The 15,975-nt window shown below is 39.0% G+C and overlaps 4 protein-coding genes, 1 long non-coding RNA gene and 1 pseudogene across 6 annotated transcripts; 2 read left to right on the top strand and 4 right to left on the bottom strand.

Annotated features, from left to right (window-relative positions):
- Positions 1 to 199: 199 nt before the first annotated feature.
- On the bottom strand, positions 200 to 2,278 carry LOC120126575 (OVARIAN TUMOR DOMAIN-containing deubiquitinating enzyme 2-like). 2 transcript variants are annotated; one of them, XM_039144734.1, is made up of 5 exons: positions 2,038 to 2,278; positions 1,434 to 1,542; positions 1,152 to 1,214; positions 764 to 882; positions 200 to 668 (listed from the first exon to the last, which is right to left on the bottom strand). In XM_039144734.1, exons 2-5 carry the CDS (start codon positions 1,476 to 1,478, stop codon positions 506 to 508), a joined length of 390 nt encoding a protein of 129 aa, XP_039000665.1. In that variant the 5' UTR covers positions 1,479 to 1,542; positions 2,038 to 2,278; the 3' UTR covers positions 200 to 505. The 2 variants fall into 2 exon arrangements, with proteins under 2 accessions (XP_039000665.1, XP_039000666.1); XM_039144735.1 differs by lacking the exon at positions 2,038 to 2,278 and having other exon boundaries at positions 200 to 487; positions 593 to 668; positions 1,434 to 2,028.
- A 462-nt stretch (positions 2,279 to 2,740) lies between these two features.
- LOC120126577 lies at positions 2,741 to 4,652 on the top strand. The gene is made up of 5 exons (XR_005516466.1): positions 2,741 to 2,808; positions 3,520 to 3,663; positions 3,781 to 3,929; positions 4,222 to 4,334; positions 4,512 to 4,652. It is a non-coding gene; the product is annotated as an uncharacterized LOC120126577 (long non-coding RNA).
- Positions 4,653 to 5,260: 608 nt separating this feature from the next.
- On the bottom strand, positions 5,261 to 5,947 carry LOC120126576 (protein translation factor SUI1 homolog). The gene is made up of 2 exons (XM_039144736.1): positions 5,842 to 5,947; positions 5,261 to 5,729 (listed from the first exon to the last, which is right to left on the bottom strand). Exon 2 carries the CDS (start codon positions 5,666 to 5,668, stop codon positions 5,330 to 5,332), a length of 339 nt encoding a protein of 112 aa, XP_039000667.1. The 5' UTR covers positions 5,669 to 5,729; positions 5,842 to 5,947; the 3' UTR covers positions 5,261 to 5,329.
- A 1,014-nt stretch (positions 5,948 to 6,961) lies between these two features.
- LOC120126514 lies at positions 6,962 to 8,318 on the top strand (annotated as a pseudogene).
- Positions 8,319 to 8,954: 636 nt separating this feature from the next.
- LOC120126573 lies at positions 8,955 to 14,563 on the bottom strand. Its single transcript, XM_039144731.1, is given in 9 exon segments — positions 8,955 to 9,583; positions 9,703 to 10,317; positions 10,395 to 10,493; positions 11,073 to 11,267; positions 11,521 to 11,700; positions 11,796 to 11,933; positions 12,018 to 12,357; positions 12,359 to 13,585; positions 13,886 to 14,563. Coding segments are annotated over 9 exon segments (3,693 nt in total). The 5' UTR covers positions 14,425 to 14,563; the 3' UTR covers positions 8,955 to 9,223.
- On the bottom strand, positions 14,435 to 15,975 carry LOC120126513 (protein starmaker-like). Its single transcript, XM_039144670.1, has 3 exons — positions 15,837 to 15,975; positions 14,539 to 15,703; positions 14,435 to 14,449 (listed from the first exon to the last, which is right to left on the bottom strand). Exons 2-3 carry the CDS (start codon positions 15,685 to 15,687, stop codon positions 14,435 to 14,437), a joined length of 1,164 nt encoding a protein of 387 aa, XP_039000601.1. The 5' UTR covers positions 15,688 to 15,703; positions 15,837 to 15,975.

Here is a 15,975-nt window from a genome sequence, read left to right as displayed (position 1 = left end):
ATCAGTTTGGTAATGTCTGCAATACATTTTACTAGGCAATTTGTCCCATCTTTCACTTTCCTATTCTATTCGGAAATATTTAAAAAAAAAATTATTCTATTCGGAAATGGGGTTCGAGTTTCCAGATTGAATCGTTCATCAATAGCATGGATCAAGATTGCAACTTTCGGAAATTATACAAAAGTTTAACAGAAAGATCTCAATGTATGATTCTTTTATTATTCCATGAATGTAACTCAATATTTTTCATTGCTGTGATGATTCTCGCACAACTTCGATCCTACAACAGTTCTTAAAACAACTGCAACAGCAACAACCTCCGTTTTCTTCCCGGAGGATCCGGTGAGAAGATTTATCGACCAATTGATACAAGTTCGACGACTAGGTAGGTAAAAAGAGGTTAATAATGCAACTAACCTCTCCGGTTTCTATCATCTATATTCTTGAAAGTTCACATGGCCTGTTGCTTGTGCTGCTCCACGGCCTCCTAAAGATTAGCATGGAATTACGTGAGACGCGTCATATTTAAAAGAAATAAAGCGAAATAGGATGCGAAATAGCAAGTTAATAGAAATGCGAAGAAAAAAATGACCTTTTGGCCAACCACTCCGATTTGGCATACACCGCAACGCAAACTGAAATTGGCCGTGTCGGTGTAGCTCCTATTCCTAAAAAAGCAAGGACATGAAATTTAACCATAATCAGTTTAAAGTATGATGCTCATTGCTTGTAAAGGTCGACAAGTAAAAACTTAAAATGCTACCATTGTTGATCTTTAACCAGATCTAGTGCAAGACCTTCAACTGGCCCGATGGTTCTATCATTCTGTACGGCAAATATAGTCTGATCAAACTCCTCAGAGGCTCCCTCAAACGGAGACATCTGTTGATGCAAAACCCGAAAACCGAAAAAACTTGAGCATGCAAAGGAGAATGGCAGCAACAAGAAATAAAAATGAGAACATTACGAAATAAGAACACAATCAGCACCTGCGATGCCTAATTAATAGTCATAATTTTGTATAGATTCCGTCATAGTTTCCTTCATAGCAATTTATTATACTAATGCCTTATTCGTGTTGTTCCTCTAGTTTAAAAGGCGACAATATGGATAGCCTCGAAAAATAATAAACCGGTCACAAAACAACTTACAGCCAATGCATCATAGTGGAGGCCGTCATAGATCAGCATGACTCTCTCAGAGTAGTTCTTTTCCTGCCATAAAGGCCGCATTAAAAAGAAGGGGAGAGTAAGCATCAATAACGAAAAAATGACAACTCGAGACAAAAAGAGTGACAACATCAGAGGCGCCTTGAAAACAGAAAATAACATACAGAGGTCAGCGTGAAGATCGTCCTTGTAATAAATAGATTCTAACTAGAAGAACAGACTGTTTTTTTTTGGGGAGAGAAGGGGGGGGGGAGTTCAACTAACCTCCCCACTTGTCTGAATCAAGAATCCATGCACAATACTCTGCATTTGCCTTTCCAAGAAACGCCTCGGAATATTTCGTCGGATCACTTGACACAGTTGCCGCTATAATCTTCAAACAGTTATCAATCACACTATGTTAAGAAAACGAAATAGCACGTAAAATGGCAAGGATAAATGGCTTTATATCGACTCTATGATCATAGACTTCCACCTTCAAACTAAAACACATTGATCGCTCGATGTAATTTGGCATTCCAGATGCACGCAGCGTATAATGCAAACAACTCGATAACATGAAGTAACCTTACCTCTCGTACATGCATCAGAGATTATTGTAGTAATACAGTAAACGGAACAAAGCTAAGCATAGTAATCTTGGACATTTCCCATTAAAGCCCCAACCTTATGGATTTGAATACCAACATATAAAGCTTAGCATTTTGTAATTGTTCTATCCACAGATCGAAGTCTAAATACTAGAACTCATTAGCTAACATAAACTGAAGGCAAAGTTCCGATATACGTCTTCAGTCTCCATGCAAGAATAAAATGACCTAAACGACGCGATTCGACAAAAAAATCATGAGCATTTATTATTAAGAACCTGTCTCAACTCCGGAGCTTTTATCTTGTTGTGGTTCAACATACCTAAACACGAGGAAACGAAGAAAAACGATCTCAAATAAAATAAATCACACCGATCAAACCAATAAACATTAAATGGAAAGTTATCGATCTAGTAGTTTAATGAGCTAACCAACAGCATTGAAAAGGCAGCTGTTGTCTGAGGGAATGACCCTTCTAACAACAATACCTTCCATTTTCCAAATTATTATGAACCTAAACAAACAAACAAAAGAACACAAAATTAACTTGCACCATTATACAAATTTGTAATGGAAATAGCTAAGCAACTGTTCTTTAGATTCCAGAAATACACACAGACAGGGAAACAAAGCTTGTGAAGACGAAACAAGGAACAGTAGATTAATCAAGCATGAAACCCCAGATAATATGATTCAAATGAAATTTTCTTTAAGCAATTAGCCAATACTTAAGATATACAATGAATAGATTGAACAAAAATAAAAAATGGAAAGAAAATAAAAAGAAACTGCAAAGGCATTCAAAAGTAAAACCAAGACCATGTGATGGAATTGTTTGCTGGTGGTGAGTTGTTCGATAGGATCATTGCCAAGGGACATTACAGTGAGAGGGCAGCTGCTTCTGTTTGTAGATCGATTGTGAAGGTTGTCCTTGTCATTTCATGGAGTGATGCTTTGGGACCTTAAGCCTGAGAATTTCTCGTTGTCTAGCAAGGGTGAGAATGCCCTTTTGAAGGCCACGGATTTTGGGTTGTCGGTGTTCATCGAAGGTAAAAACTTAAGCAGATTTCTATTGTTTTCAGTATGTTTGTGCTTTGTAGATCTTTATGGTGTACATGTGAATTGTTTAGTTGAGCTTAACGTGAATAATTCTAAGCTTTTCCTTAATCTCTTAATGATACATTATAAATATTGTAAGAAGAATGAGTCAATTAATTCCAGTTGAATTGTGAATTATTACTGGTTTGCACGTCATTTGCTAGTTGCTACCAATTAAGATGACAGGTAAGGTAATCTTCCTCAACTGTTTTGACCAGGTTCTTTTAATTCACTGTCTTTATGTGCATTCAAAAACAGTTCAATTGTGATACAATTCGTGACTGCGACTATATGTACTGCCCTTTCGTATATTTCATGCCTGTTTTACGGTCCATGTTCGGGGATTCATGGCCGATTAGTCCAGAATGCCTTCACTCTGTGTTTATAATCTGAATAGGTCAGCAAAAAGGAATGCCTACTTTAAAAAATTCCACTAGTTTTAGCTTATATTTTCTGGATTTCCTTTAAACCGATTCGGAAGGAAAAAAATCATTTACGTGATGATGGGAATTTTCTTCTGTAATTGTGTGAAATTTGCGAATCGATACATGCATTCATATGTCCATCTAGATAATATGTACTATGCATGGCAATGATCGTATGTCTATGTGTTTTATAACTCTTGGCATTCTTTCTCTGATTGTTCTTGGTCCCTTTGGCAGAAAAGGTGTATCGGAATATAGTCGGGAGCGCATACTATGTTGCTCCTAAAGTATTAAAGCGTAGATACGGAAAGGAGATTGATATTTGGAGCGCAGGAATAATATTGTATATCTTACTTAGTGGCGTGCCTCCATTTTGGGCAGGTAATTATTCAAAGCTTGCTCAAGGAAAATAATAGTATAATATCATCGCAATTCACCAATTTGCCTTCAAACTGCTACTTCAGTGTTGGTAAATAATTTAAATGATTCTCCTCTCAGAGACAGAAAAGGGGATATTTGATGCTATTTTGGAAGAGAAATTGATTGTGAAAGTCAGCCAGGCCATCTATTTCAGACAGTGCCAAGGACCTAGTCCGCAGGATTAACGCAGGATCCGGAAAAGCAGATTACTTCTACTCAAGTCCTAGGTAATTACTTATAGTACTTATTCTTTTTTAATGTCTATGAATTTGTATAAGTAATTAATCATTGGAAATAGATTCAGAGATTTGCATTTTAACTGTTTGTTCCATCTTCATCTGGTATGCATCTTGGAATTCCATCATGTATATGTGTTACAAGGAAGGTTTTAAGATGCTTAAAGAACTTCCTATATGCGTGTTCCGTGTGTGTTTTATACCGGTACGCCATGCTTGGCTCTCGGTTTAGTGTCATTCATGTCAAGCAGAACCAAAGATTAAAATTATGTTCTTTATGCAGAGCATCCATGGATAAGAGAGGGCGGAAGTGCACCAGACAAGCCACTAGACAGTGCAGTCCTTTCGTGAATGAAGCAATTTAGAAGAATGAAAACAAAGCAACTTGCCTTCAAGGTAAGTTCAAATTCATTTCTATGGTATAACTGTTGTCCGAAATTTGTAGTCATGAGATATTTGTAATCCGATATATGATAGCAAACCGGGTAGTTGTTTTACAAATTACAATCTCCGGTTAATCGGTTGGTAATGTAATTTTACCTGCCATCTGATAACATGTCTGGTGGGTTATAGGTCATTGCTGAAAATCTTTCCAGCGAAGAAATCCAGGGTCTGAAGCAAATGTTTGCAAACATCACACCGACAACAGTGACACGATCACATATGAGGAACTTAAGACTGGATTAGCTCGACTTGGATCGGAGCTCACAGAGGCTGAGGTTCGGCAGCTAATGGAAACGGTAAGATACTAATTAGATCTATAATCTGTCGATCTTTTCGATTCATATCCTAGCTAGTAACCCTTGGTTTTACTTGTTTCAGGCTGATGTGGATGGGAATGGTTCTATTGACTATATTGAATTTATCACTGCTACAATGCATAGACATAGGCTCGAAAGAGACGATCATCTTACAAAGCTTTTCAGCATTTTCATAAGGACAACAGTGGGTGAGTATTTTTTGTCGTAGCAGTGACGTTAGTCGTACTGTTCTTTTTCCATGCAGTTGCAATAGCCAGAGCTGGCTAAACGTCACTTTAGAATGCGGGTACCGACTACCGTAATCGGTCTTTTCTTTGCCGACCGAGTTCTGGACTAGTTTGGTTATCAAAGTGCTAGTAATTGCAGCATCATTTTAGGATACTAATTTAAAATGAAAGCCATAATATTAGGATGAACTTGAAATGATTAATTAATCCGATAAATATTAGATAGAAAGAACAAAGTTCGAAGCCAAATAAAAACCGTCATTTATTAACCAAAGGCAATGTTTGACGACAGTTTTTCGCCCCAACCAAGGGGCATGCCATAAGCAAACAAGTCTGAAAACAACAGAACACAACCCAACCCTAGAGTTTTTTTATTTAATGTTTATAAAGGCTTCATAAATCTTTAAAAACCATGAATCTTGATCTGATCTTTCTTGACGATGCCGGCGTTAGCGAGGAACTGCGAGACGTTCTTGCGTTGATCGCCCTGGAGCTGGATGATCTTGCCGAGCTCTTTATCCTTGACGACGTTGCCGTTGCAGCAGAAATCCTTCTTCAGGCTCTTGAGGATCTTCTCGTAGCTCAGATCATGCCTCAGCCCTTGAACCGTCGTCAAGCTTTTCTTTCCATTCCGCTGTTGGATTCTGATATGAACATACTCCTTGTTCCCGGTGCCTCCTAATTCCCCGGCCTCCGCGAATGGATCGAATGTCGTCGGGATCTGAACGTCCAAATCAACCATGTACTTGGCTATCTCGGAACTTGAAAAAGCAATCTGTAGATGCTTTAGAATACTAAAATTACTGCAACAAAAGCACAAACCTTGACTCTTCGAACCGAAAAACAAAACTTCGAGAGAGAAAAAAACAAGAGAATCAAGCAAAGAGACGAAGGGTTTTTTATAAGGAACCGTACCGCGTCGTAGGAAGTCAGAAATTGTATGATTTTGATCCGATGAGAAACAATGGGGACAGGAGAAGGGGTGTTTATATAGGCAAAGGTTCAACTGTCGTAAACGTTTCGGATTGGTTGTGATTCGAATGTTAACACGTGGATGGTGGAGATTTAATGAGTCTGAAATTCCCCCAGGCTGGAGAAAGAACAAAGTGGAAGAATCTGGAGAGAAAAAGTTGTGGTTCACCCAAATCAATTTGGAATATTATTAAGAATCAAATATTTTGATTTGTTAGTGCCCATCATCCACTTTGATGCTTGGCAAGTTGGCCTTTCACTTCACCTTTGCTAGGAAGGAGCCTTGTAATTTCAATAAAAGTAAATGATGTGAACAAGGACTCCGACTAGCTTTTGTGTTTTGTTTTTCCTTTTTAATTAACGACCGTGTGGATAAGATGTATTGTCACAATTTGATGGTATGGCTTGCCTCTTAAGCAAGCGAGTCGGCTCAGAATCCGCGTCGCCTCCTGATTTCGAAGAGAGTCTGCGATAGCCGCCCTTCAAGCTAGTTCCCAAGTCCCACCATATGTGGCACTGCTACGGTACCTTAGTGTCGTACCAAGTACTCGATACATCCCCGACATGGGTTAAGGAACCGATACTCCAGGCACGAAGCAGATCAAGGGATGATGAATCTGGTTTAGGTAGAAAACCATCGATGAAATCAAGCTTGATGTGGGCAGATTATTATGTAGTATTTTGCAGCGATTGAACTTTTGGACTTGAGAGTACAGTTCGCTAATGGTTTTTGTGTCACCTCATATGCCACTTTAAACACATTTACTCGAATAATGATTATTAACGGTGAATGGTCGATTTATTGTAAATTGATAATATCAATATTTAAATACTTAATTTTAAAATATCAATGAAAAAGATAAATTTACTCAAGTATCAGCGGTGAATGATCGATTTGTTATAAATCGATAATATTAGTGTTTAAATCGTTACTTCTAAAATATCAATGGAGAAAAGAAAAAACTTACTCAAACATCGGTGGCCATTTCTGTAGTTTACCCATAAATCTTTCGATCAATGGAAAATTTAAGATGCTCTTTTTCCCCTTGTTGAAGTCGGCTTAATGAATGTCCTGATATTACTTCTACAATCTTTGCTGGAGAAACTTGTATTAGTATTTCCAATAAGACACATTGCTGGATGATGACAGATAGCATTGGCAGCAATAGCAAGGAGAAGAAAATTACTGAGTGATGATGCCATCATCTCATTGGCCGATAGTTCTTGGGAAATTCTTGACCTTTCGGGTTCAGACGTTACTGATTTTGGCGTGGCAAAAGTAGATGAAATGTGCCAATCTCTTCGGGCGGTGGACATAAGGTATAAAAATAGGGAATTATCTTTTGAAATCATTAATGAATTGATTACTGAGATATCTATGCAGCCATGCAAAAAAATTACTGCCGATGGTGTATCCGTACTCGTGCAGCACTGTCATTCGTTGGAGAGTTTGAGATGCGGGTAAACCCTTGTCTCCATGCACGCTATTTATTAGGTTCATTCAAGTCTCTTGTTTTATGAATGATTGGTTCCCTTATACGTGTTCTACAAATTTATTGGTTCTGTACAAGATGATCTTGAAAGCTCTAACATTATAAATTATACCAATCTCATATCGGATGGGTTTATCTATAGAATAAATAGATATGCAATATTTTGATTGAGACTTGGTACTTTTTGTTTCAATCATATGCAATGATATTAAGGCGGGTATGAACCAAAGTTAATATTGCAGGGGGTGCCATTCAAGCGAGTCCACGGCAACAAAGATGTTTAGGCATATTGAAGCCAAAGCTGAATGATGTGGAGGGAGATTCTTGGTAGGAGCTTTATACCATGGTGATCGGTCATGGTGCACAGTCTATACGTTGGCTGGTGTGGGTATGGACTTCCTCTTACTGTGTTCCTTCCATTCCGCTGAATCTTTGTGGTAAGGCTTGTTACAGAACCTGCTTCTTCTTTTTGGCAGCCAAAAATTGATGAAGACTCGTGGAGATGTTGTTGGCCGAATGTCCACGGATAACCGTAAATCCAAAGCCCTCACTCTTTGGTTTTGAAGGAACCGAAGTTCCTAGGGAGGCTTTTCCGGATGTTGCTTTGGATGATCCCATTGTCAAGGACATTGATCCCAAAACATGGTCTGTTTATCAATCTACAGCTAAAGCAATATCTCAGACACTTCCAAGTGCCAATGAGTTATCCATAGCAGAAAAATTTAGACTAGCCTTTGTGGAAAGACACACGGTTAGCTCCGAAACGTGCAAAAAAAATGCAAGACAGCACCAGCGTCGTTTGGAAAGAGAGTGGGTGATGATGAGTACACGAGCAAAGGCGTTAGCTTTGGCGTCGGAAGCAACCAAATCTCTAAATGGTCGAAGCTGATGGTCGAGATATGTTAATCTGGGGTAAACGGAACCCGTAAAATACATGGCGGTGTAATGGCAATAACTTGATTTTGCATTTTCTGCCATCTTTCATCGTTGTCTTTGGGAACTTGGAGTGCTGTTAAAATAGTGTAACTAGTTGAATTCTGAATGCAAATGTTAATACTTACTTTCTTCCTAAGGCGTTGTGCTCTGTGAACATACGTTTATGGCATGTAATCGAGTCGAGCATCGCTCGGTTTGAAAGTCAAGCTCGATGTTATTTTCATGTGTCATCATCTAATTAAGTAAATATCTAACTAATTGAATAAAAATAAATTAAAAATATAGTATGAGAAAAATGACATGAAAATTGAAAAATAATTAAAAAAAATTCATACCAGTTAAAAAAATGTTGAATATAGTTTTCAAAAAAAAAATTAAACCCTTGACGATCTAAGAATTAAAAAGTTTCAGAATCCGAAACTATACCATCCAAACCGGAAGAAACCTGATCCAATCCCATCAGTTTACCACCTCAATTCATTAAACTAATTTTGTTTAAAAATTATTGTTTTCAAGTCGATATTCTTTTATCATAATGTAATTTTATATGACAACAGAGTTGAAATGTCCAGTATTTTCTATCAGAACGGAGAAAAAAAAGATGAAAGTAAAGGAGGGAGAAGTATATAAAAAAAACCAATATAGTACCTTATTATTATTAATAAATAATAAAATAACACCATCACCTTACCAACTTAACAATGCCACCAGGTCCACCACCATATTAATTTAGCAGTTGACAGAAACCACTCTAATCAATGACACACTATAGTAAGTGAAATAAATAAATAATAATAAAAAAAACTGAGGAAAAATAATTAAGAAAATCAAATATATAAATAACCCCACCCTGCGCGAGCACAAAAGAATTAAGCCAAACCAATATACGTATGTCTTTAAAACTTGAACTTTTGCAGCAGCTCAAAGTTGAATGAGATGTTATAGTTTCCGACCAAAACCGAAGCGAATATTACCAGGCACGTCAGGAGGACCCACATCCATGGCTGCATCTTTCTCTTACCACGGTTGCGGAGCTGCGGGGGAATGGATTTTGCCTTGCTCTGCTTTGTGAACTGAGTTGGCTTTTGAGACCTCTTTGCCACTGTTAGTGGCTTTTCTTTGCTTTGAGAGTTTTGCGGTGTTTCAGGAGGAGTTTCCGAAGTCCGAGCAGATTCGGTTTCATCTGTTACACTTGCATCCCCTGATACTGATGCTCCCTTTCTTCTTTCTTTCTTCTTGGTCCTCTTTTCCCTTTCCTGCATCAAAAAGGATAATTCAACTGAATCGTATAGAGACGAAGCAAAATGTATCGAGTATTGCTACGTTACGAGGAACTGGCACGGAACATTAGAGTTAATGAAAATGAAGAGTTCACCTTCTCTTTCTGTTCAGCTTCTTTCTGAGCTCTTAATGCAGCCCTGGCTTGGGCCTTCTCTGCGTTTCGCCTCTTCCTTTCTAGTGCCTCCTTAGCTTTAGCTATCTCCTCCAACCGTCGTTGCTCCCTCAATTTAGCCGCTTCCTGTTCCTTTCTCAATTCCTCTGCCTTCCTCAGGCTTTCCTCTTCCTCCTTTGTTACCTTCGGTTCTTCTTTTTCTGCTTCTTCAAATGTGTCCCTGCTAGAAGCAGTTGCTGAACCACTTTCTGGAGGAACAGGTTTTACCGACTTTTCCGGTTTACTTGTCTGATTCTTTTGCTCCACGGCCTTTGCTGCAGGTTTATCCTTTGCTGTTTCAGCTTTCGTGGGAGCTGTTTTAGCTTTTGCGGGAGCTGTTTTCTCTCGTGTTTGTTCTTCCAAAGTTGAGTTGGACACAGTATGATCCTTGGCAACTCTTTCGTTTCCTACTTGAGGAATTACAGGTGGCTCTTCATCAGGACCAAGCGCGCGGCCATCAAATGTCCTCAGTCTCCTTAATGTGCTTCTGACATTGCATCGGATGTATTCCTTACGGAATTCATCATTGTTGTTCCACAAGTCCATAACTTCCTCAACCTGAACCATCAACTGTTTAGATAAAACAGAACATGAAATTTTAATTACAAAAAAATAAAATCAATGCATGGGCTCACCTGGTTAACACAGAGATTTTGGAGTGCCTCTCTGTCCCCTTGCAAAGCCAGATCATTTGCTGCCTTTGCATCATCCCTGTACTGCCAAAAAAATTTGTTCTGCAAAATTCAAGAGTGTCGTCATATTTTATCCTTACATTACCGTCTTTGTGGAGAAAAAAACAGCTTAGTTTACATGAGCAAGATTCAACCGAAACAGGAACATAAGATGCGGTTTTATCACACTATGAAACCAGGATATATTGAACAGACACCAAGTAAGAATGAGAGGAAAGCTCGTAGATAAGAATCGGTATCTCAAATGACCTTAAAGTATTTCACACTAGAAACATAAAACACCAATTTAGTTCCAGGGGGAACGCTTTCACAAAACACCGGATACAGAAGGAAAATAATGGGAAAACGTCCTTAAAGCAATTCTAGTTTGCAATATACAGTCAAATTGACGTAACAATAATATGCATGATGCATCATAAAAACAAGTCTACAAAAACTTCCACACCCTGTTACTCTGATACGTTCTTCCACTATTTAAATACATTTCAATACAGATGGCATGACTAACTGCCTTTATCCAATTAAAAGCATCTCTAAGGGTGAAGGCAAGATTGACTGGATATTAGCATGCGTGTATGAGTTCCTACACATAATAAGAAAGGTTATGGGGTTTGAAAGCACCTTCTCATATGATTGTTTCTTCAAACTCAACAACTGCGAATATGCTTCTTGGCGGATTTCATCAGCAGCTTTGAACTGGGACTGCAATTTCTTCAACTTTTCAGCTTCATCGTGATACTCTTTCTTAGCAGCCTTAGTGACTGCTTCAGCCTTCAGGAGATTGACCTTCAATTGGTCTGCTTCCTTCTTTAAAGACTGTATATGCAGAAGAATGAAATAAAATAAGCAGTTGAAAAAAAAAAACAGTATTAAGACTACAAAACAAAGATGACCGATCCAACAACTAAAATAGTAGTTATCATCCTGCATTAATTAGTAAGAGATTATGCTAGGGAAAGACCCCGTCATTCATCTCAAATTCTTCACAAATTTAATGTACAATACTAAGTTGATCTTTGATCATAGAATGTGTAAAGCCAGAATAAGAAGCGCATATTGAATTTAATACCTTCATGCGCTCTTGAATTTGTTCTTTTTGGTCTGAACCCTGCTGAACTTCATCCTGCTTATCTATATTAGAAGAGATTCGTTCACGAGTTTGCTTATATTGCTTAATTTGATGAATATACTGCTTTTCATCCTTAAGAGGCATGGTTTCATGCTGTATCATGTGTTCCATGTTTCGAATCTGCTTACCGGTGATAATAGTTAGAACAATCAATCATATAAATAAGAAAAACACTTTTAGACACAAAATCAGAACGGAGTAAAACAGAAACTTACCTTGGCATCAATATCCTCAATGTTCATCATAGATTGAATAGAGTCTATTTCTAGACGTTTGGACCTATGCAGATCTCGTATTGCTCTTTCTTGGGATATGGCAGCCTCGACATTATCACCATATTTCTTGCAAATTGCCTATTAGTGAAGCATTTTATCAACCGTTAAAAAAGAAACAAACATTTGAATTCTTTTCAGAAAGAATAACATAAACATTCTTACCCTCATCTTTTGCATTTCAGTTCGAACAGCATCCCGACTTTGAGTTTTCTCATCGACTGTAATTTGAGCAAGCCTGATTTTTTCTTTTAAATTTTCATCATCATATCTTGGGACCCTGATCAAGAAGTAAAATGGACTTCTCCTTTCAACCTCGTCAAGGCCTTCTGGTTCTTCTGACTCTTGACATGTAACAACACTACCAAACTGAATTGCTCCCTTTACGACAGCAGTAGTTTTTTTGTTATTGTTAGTATCACAATCTGATTCTCTAGATTCATGTACAAGTTCAACATTGTCAGAAATATCTGCAGCAGACAATTTTCCGGTTGCAGCAGGTGCTTCCATCATTACTTACAGTAACAACCGAGTTACTATCATTTTGAATGTCAACCACATTCACCAAGTTTTCATCGGTTTCAGAACTATGGCATTCAACAAGCACTTTTGAAACCTCAGCCTCTGCAGATAAGATAGAAACACCACCATCGGCCAAGCATCTTGACTTAAAATTATCATCAACGGAACCAATCTCGTCCTTTATATCTATCTCGGTATTCTCAAAACCAACTCTACTACTCTCATCTGACTCAATAACATCAGTTTTCAGTTTCTCGTCATTAACAGAAGAAGATGGTAAAGCCTCAGTTACAGTATCACTAACACCACTTTCTACACTTGCATCCTTGTGGAGTGTAACTGCGGCAGATGTGCCTTCCACGACATCAGCTATTGTATCATTAAGAACCCCTTCAACAGTTACATGCACAATCTTATTTGTAATGGGAGAGAGAGAGTTTTCCACAAGTTCAGAAGACTGACCTGAATCAACAGAGTTGTTGATCTGAACCATTCCTGAAATACCATCCTGAGTGTGAACATTCTGCAAGGCCTCTCCACATTCACCAGAGAAAGAAACACTCCCAGTTTCTTTCTCTAAATTAGTATCAGCTACCGAACTCAAATTCCATTCAGTATTGTGTTCTAAGCCCAAACCACTTTCCATGGGAAACTCATCAGCAGCTGTTAAGCTTTCCCCAACTTGAACTGATTCATTTCCAGACACGGCATTTTGTTCAGGCCTGTCTACATTAACATTAGAGACAGGACATGCAGAATCAGCTTCAACTTCACCACTGTTAGTGGACTCATTCTGTTCAGCCCCGGATTCAACAACAACAGCTTCTGAAACTGTATCCTTTTCCCTAACATCAAGTAAACAATCCCCATCAAGGTCAGAGACAGAGATGGTAGTAACCCCATCATCGGTAACAGGCAATTCACAAACCTCATTCTGTTTATTCCTCATATCTACAGCAGCTTCAGAGACAGTGGTCTTAGCACTATCATAAGCTAAACCATCTCCATCGCAATCATCAGCTACAACCATTTCAGAAATCTCATTCTCTTTTGACCTGAAATCGAGAACATTGGCTTCAGAAACAGTGGCCTTAGCACTATCATTAGCTAAACCATCTCCATGGCAACTGTCATCATCAGCTACGGCTATTTCAGAGCCCTCATTCTCTTCTGGCTTGGAATCGATAACATTGGCTTCAGAGACAGTGGCCTTAGCACTAACATTGGCTTCAGAGACAGTGGCCTTAGCACTAACATTGGCTTCAGAGACAGTGGCCTTAGAACTAACATTAACTAAATCATCTCCATTGCAGTTGCCATCATCAGCTACAGCCATTTCAGAGCCCTCGTTCTCTTTCAACCTGGAATCGAGAACTTCAGAGGCAGTGGCCTTAGCACTATCACTAGCTAAACCATCTCCATTGGGATCGCCATCATCAGCTACAACTATTTCAGAGCCCTTGGTCTCTTTTGACCTGGAATAAATAACATTGGCTTCAAAGACAGTGGACTTGACACTATCATTAGCTAACACAATTCCATTGCAATCACCATCATCAGCTACAGCCATTTCAGAGCCTCCGTTCTCTTTTAACCTGGTATTGATAACATCGGCGTCAGAGACAGTGGCCTTGACATTATCATTAGCTAAAGCATTTCCATTGCAATCACCATCATCAGCTACAACCATTTCAGAGCCTCCGTTCTCTTTTGACTTGGAATCGATAACATTGGCTTCAGAGACAGTGGCCTTAGCACTATCATTAGCTAAACCTTCTCCACTGCAATCACCATCATCAGCTACACCCATTTCAGAGTCCTCATTCTCTGTTGACCTGGAATCGAGAACATTGGCTTCAGACACAGTGGCCTTGGCACCATCATTAGCTAAACCATCTCCATTGCAATCACCATCAGCAGCTACAGCCATTTCAGAGCCCTTATTCTCTTTTGATCTGAAATCGAGAAAATTGGCTTCAGAGACACTGGCCTTAGCACTACCATTAGCTAAGCCATCTCCATTGCAATCACCAGAATCAGCTACAGCCATTTCAGAGCCCTCATTTTCTTTTGACCTGGAATCAACATCATATGCTACGGAGGCAGGGGCCTTAGCACTATCATTAGCTATATCATTTCCATTGTAATCACTATAATTAGCTACAGCCGTTTCAGAGCCCTCATTTTCTTTTGACCTGGAATCAACATCATATGTTACGGAGGCAGGGGCTTTAGCACTATCATTAGCTAGACCATTTACATTGTAATCACTATCATCAGCTACAACCATTTCAGATTCCTCATTCCCTTTAGACCTGAAATCGAGAACATTGGCTTCAACACCATTAGCCGAACCATTGACGTCAGGGCCAGAGTCAGAAGAAATCTCATCACTCTGTTTATCACTGGAGTCAACAGCAGCAGCTTCTGAACCAGTGTGTTCACCTATATTGTTAGCATCAGAAACATCTTCAGCTGATTCAGAGACTTCATTCTGATCAGCCGTGGCAGTTTCTGGCACACCATTTTCAGCATTAATTGCAAAAACAGGACCACTCCGAACAAGATCCACTGAATTTTGTTCATCAACAGGAGCCTCCACGTGGCACAATTCCATCGATTCCTTGTCCTGATCCACAATTTCAATACAAGATTCATCCTCTTCTCTCGAATCCTTAACCAAATCAGTTTTAGATTTCACTTCTCCATCACTCTGTTTATCACTGGAGTCAACAGCAGCAGCTTCTGAACCAGTGTGTTCACCTATATTGTTAGCATCAGAAACATCTTCAGCTGATTCAGAGACTTCATTCTGATCAGTCGTGGCAGTTTCTGGCACACCATTTTCAGCATTAATTGCAAAAACAGGACCACTCCGAACAAGATCCACTGAATTTTGTTCATCAACAGGAGCGTCCACGTGGCACAATTCCATCGATTCCTTGTCCTGATCCACAATTTCAATACAAGATTCATCCTCTTCTCTCGAATCCTTAACCAAATCAGTTTTAGATTTCACTTCTCCATCGGTCTCCACACTCTCAACCCCCTGATCTCTTCCATCAATGCCATTTCCGTTTTTCTCAAGATCCGACTCCACTAGACCTCCATTTTCTTCTTCGTTTCCGTTAACGAAAACATAATCACCGTCGCCGTCGTTGTCTTCCCTAACAGTCCCCCCCTTGATGCCATTGGAAATATCTTCATTTCCATTCTTCTTCACCTGAACTTCCTCCGCCGCAATCTCAACCTTGGACGAAGACGATCGCACCTCCTCCACCGCAGGCACAGCCGTCACTTCATCCACAGTCATATTCGCTCTCAATTAACTAAAAGGAAAATAAAAATAAAAATTTAGATCTAAAGGCACACTCAAATTATTCATAATAAAAGATAGTTCTTTCTTTCAAATTTCAGATATTAACAAACTGAAAAAATTAAAAAAAAATAGTCAAAACTTACTCGAAAACGAAACCTGGTCAAAAGCAGTAGCCGGAGCGAGTTCGCCGACGCCAATGCCGGAAAATGCAATGATCAACTGAATCCTGAGAGAGGAAGGGAAAATTGAATGTGAAATCAGCTGAGAAAAGTTACGAAGGAA

Source organism: Hibiscus syriacus, unplaced genomic scaffold (genome assembly GCF_006381635.1).
Source record: "Hibiscus syriacus cultivar Baekdansim isolate YM2019G1 unplaced genomic scaffold, ASM638163v2 tig00110458_pilon, whole genome shotgun sequence".
In the NCBI taxonomy this organism is placed as follows: domain Eukaryota; kingdom Viridiplantae; phylum Streptophyta; class Magnoliopsida; order Malvales; family Malvaceae; genus Hibiscus; species Hibiscus syriacus.
The sequence above is the reverse complement of the archived record's forward strand: the minus strand, read 5'-3'. Positions and strand labels throughout refer to the sequence as shown.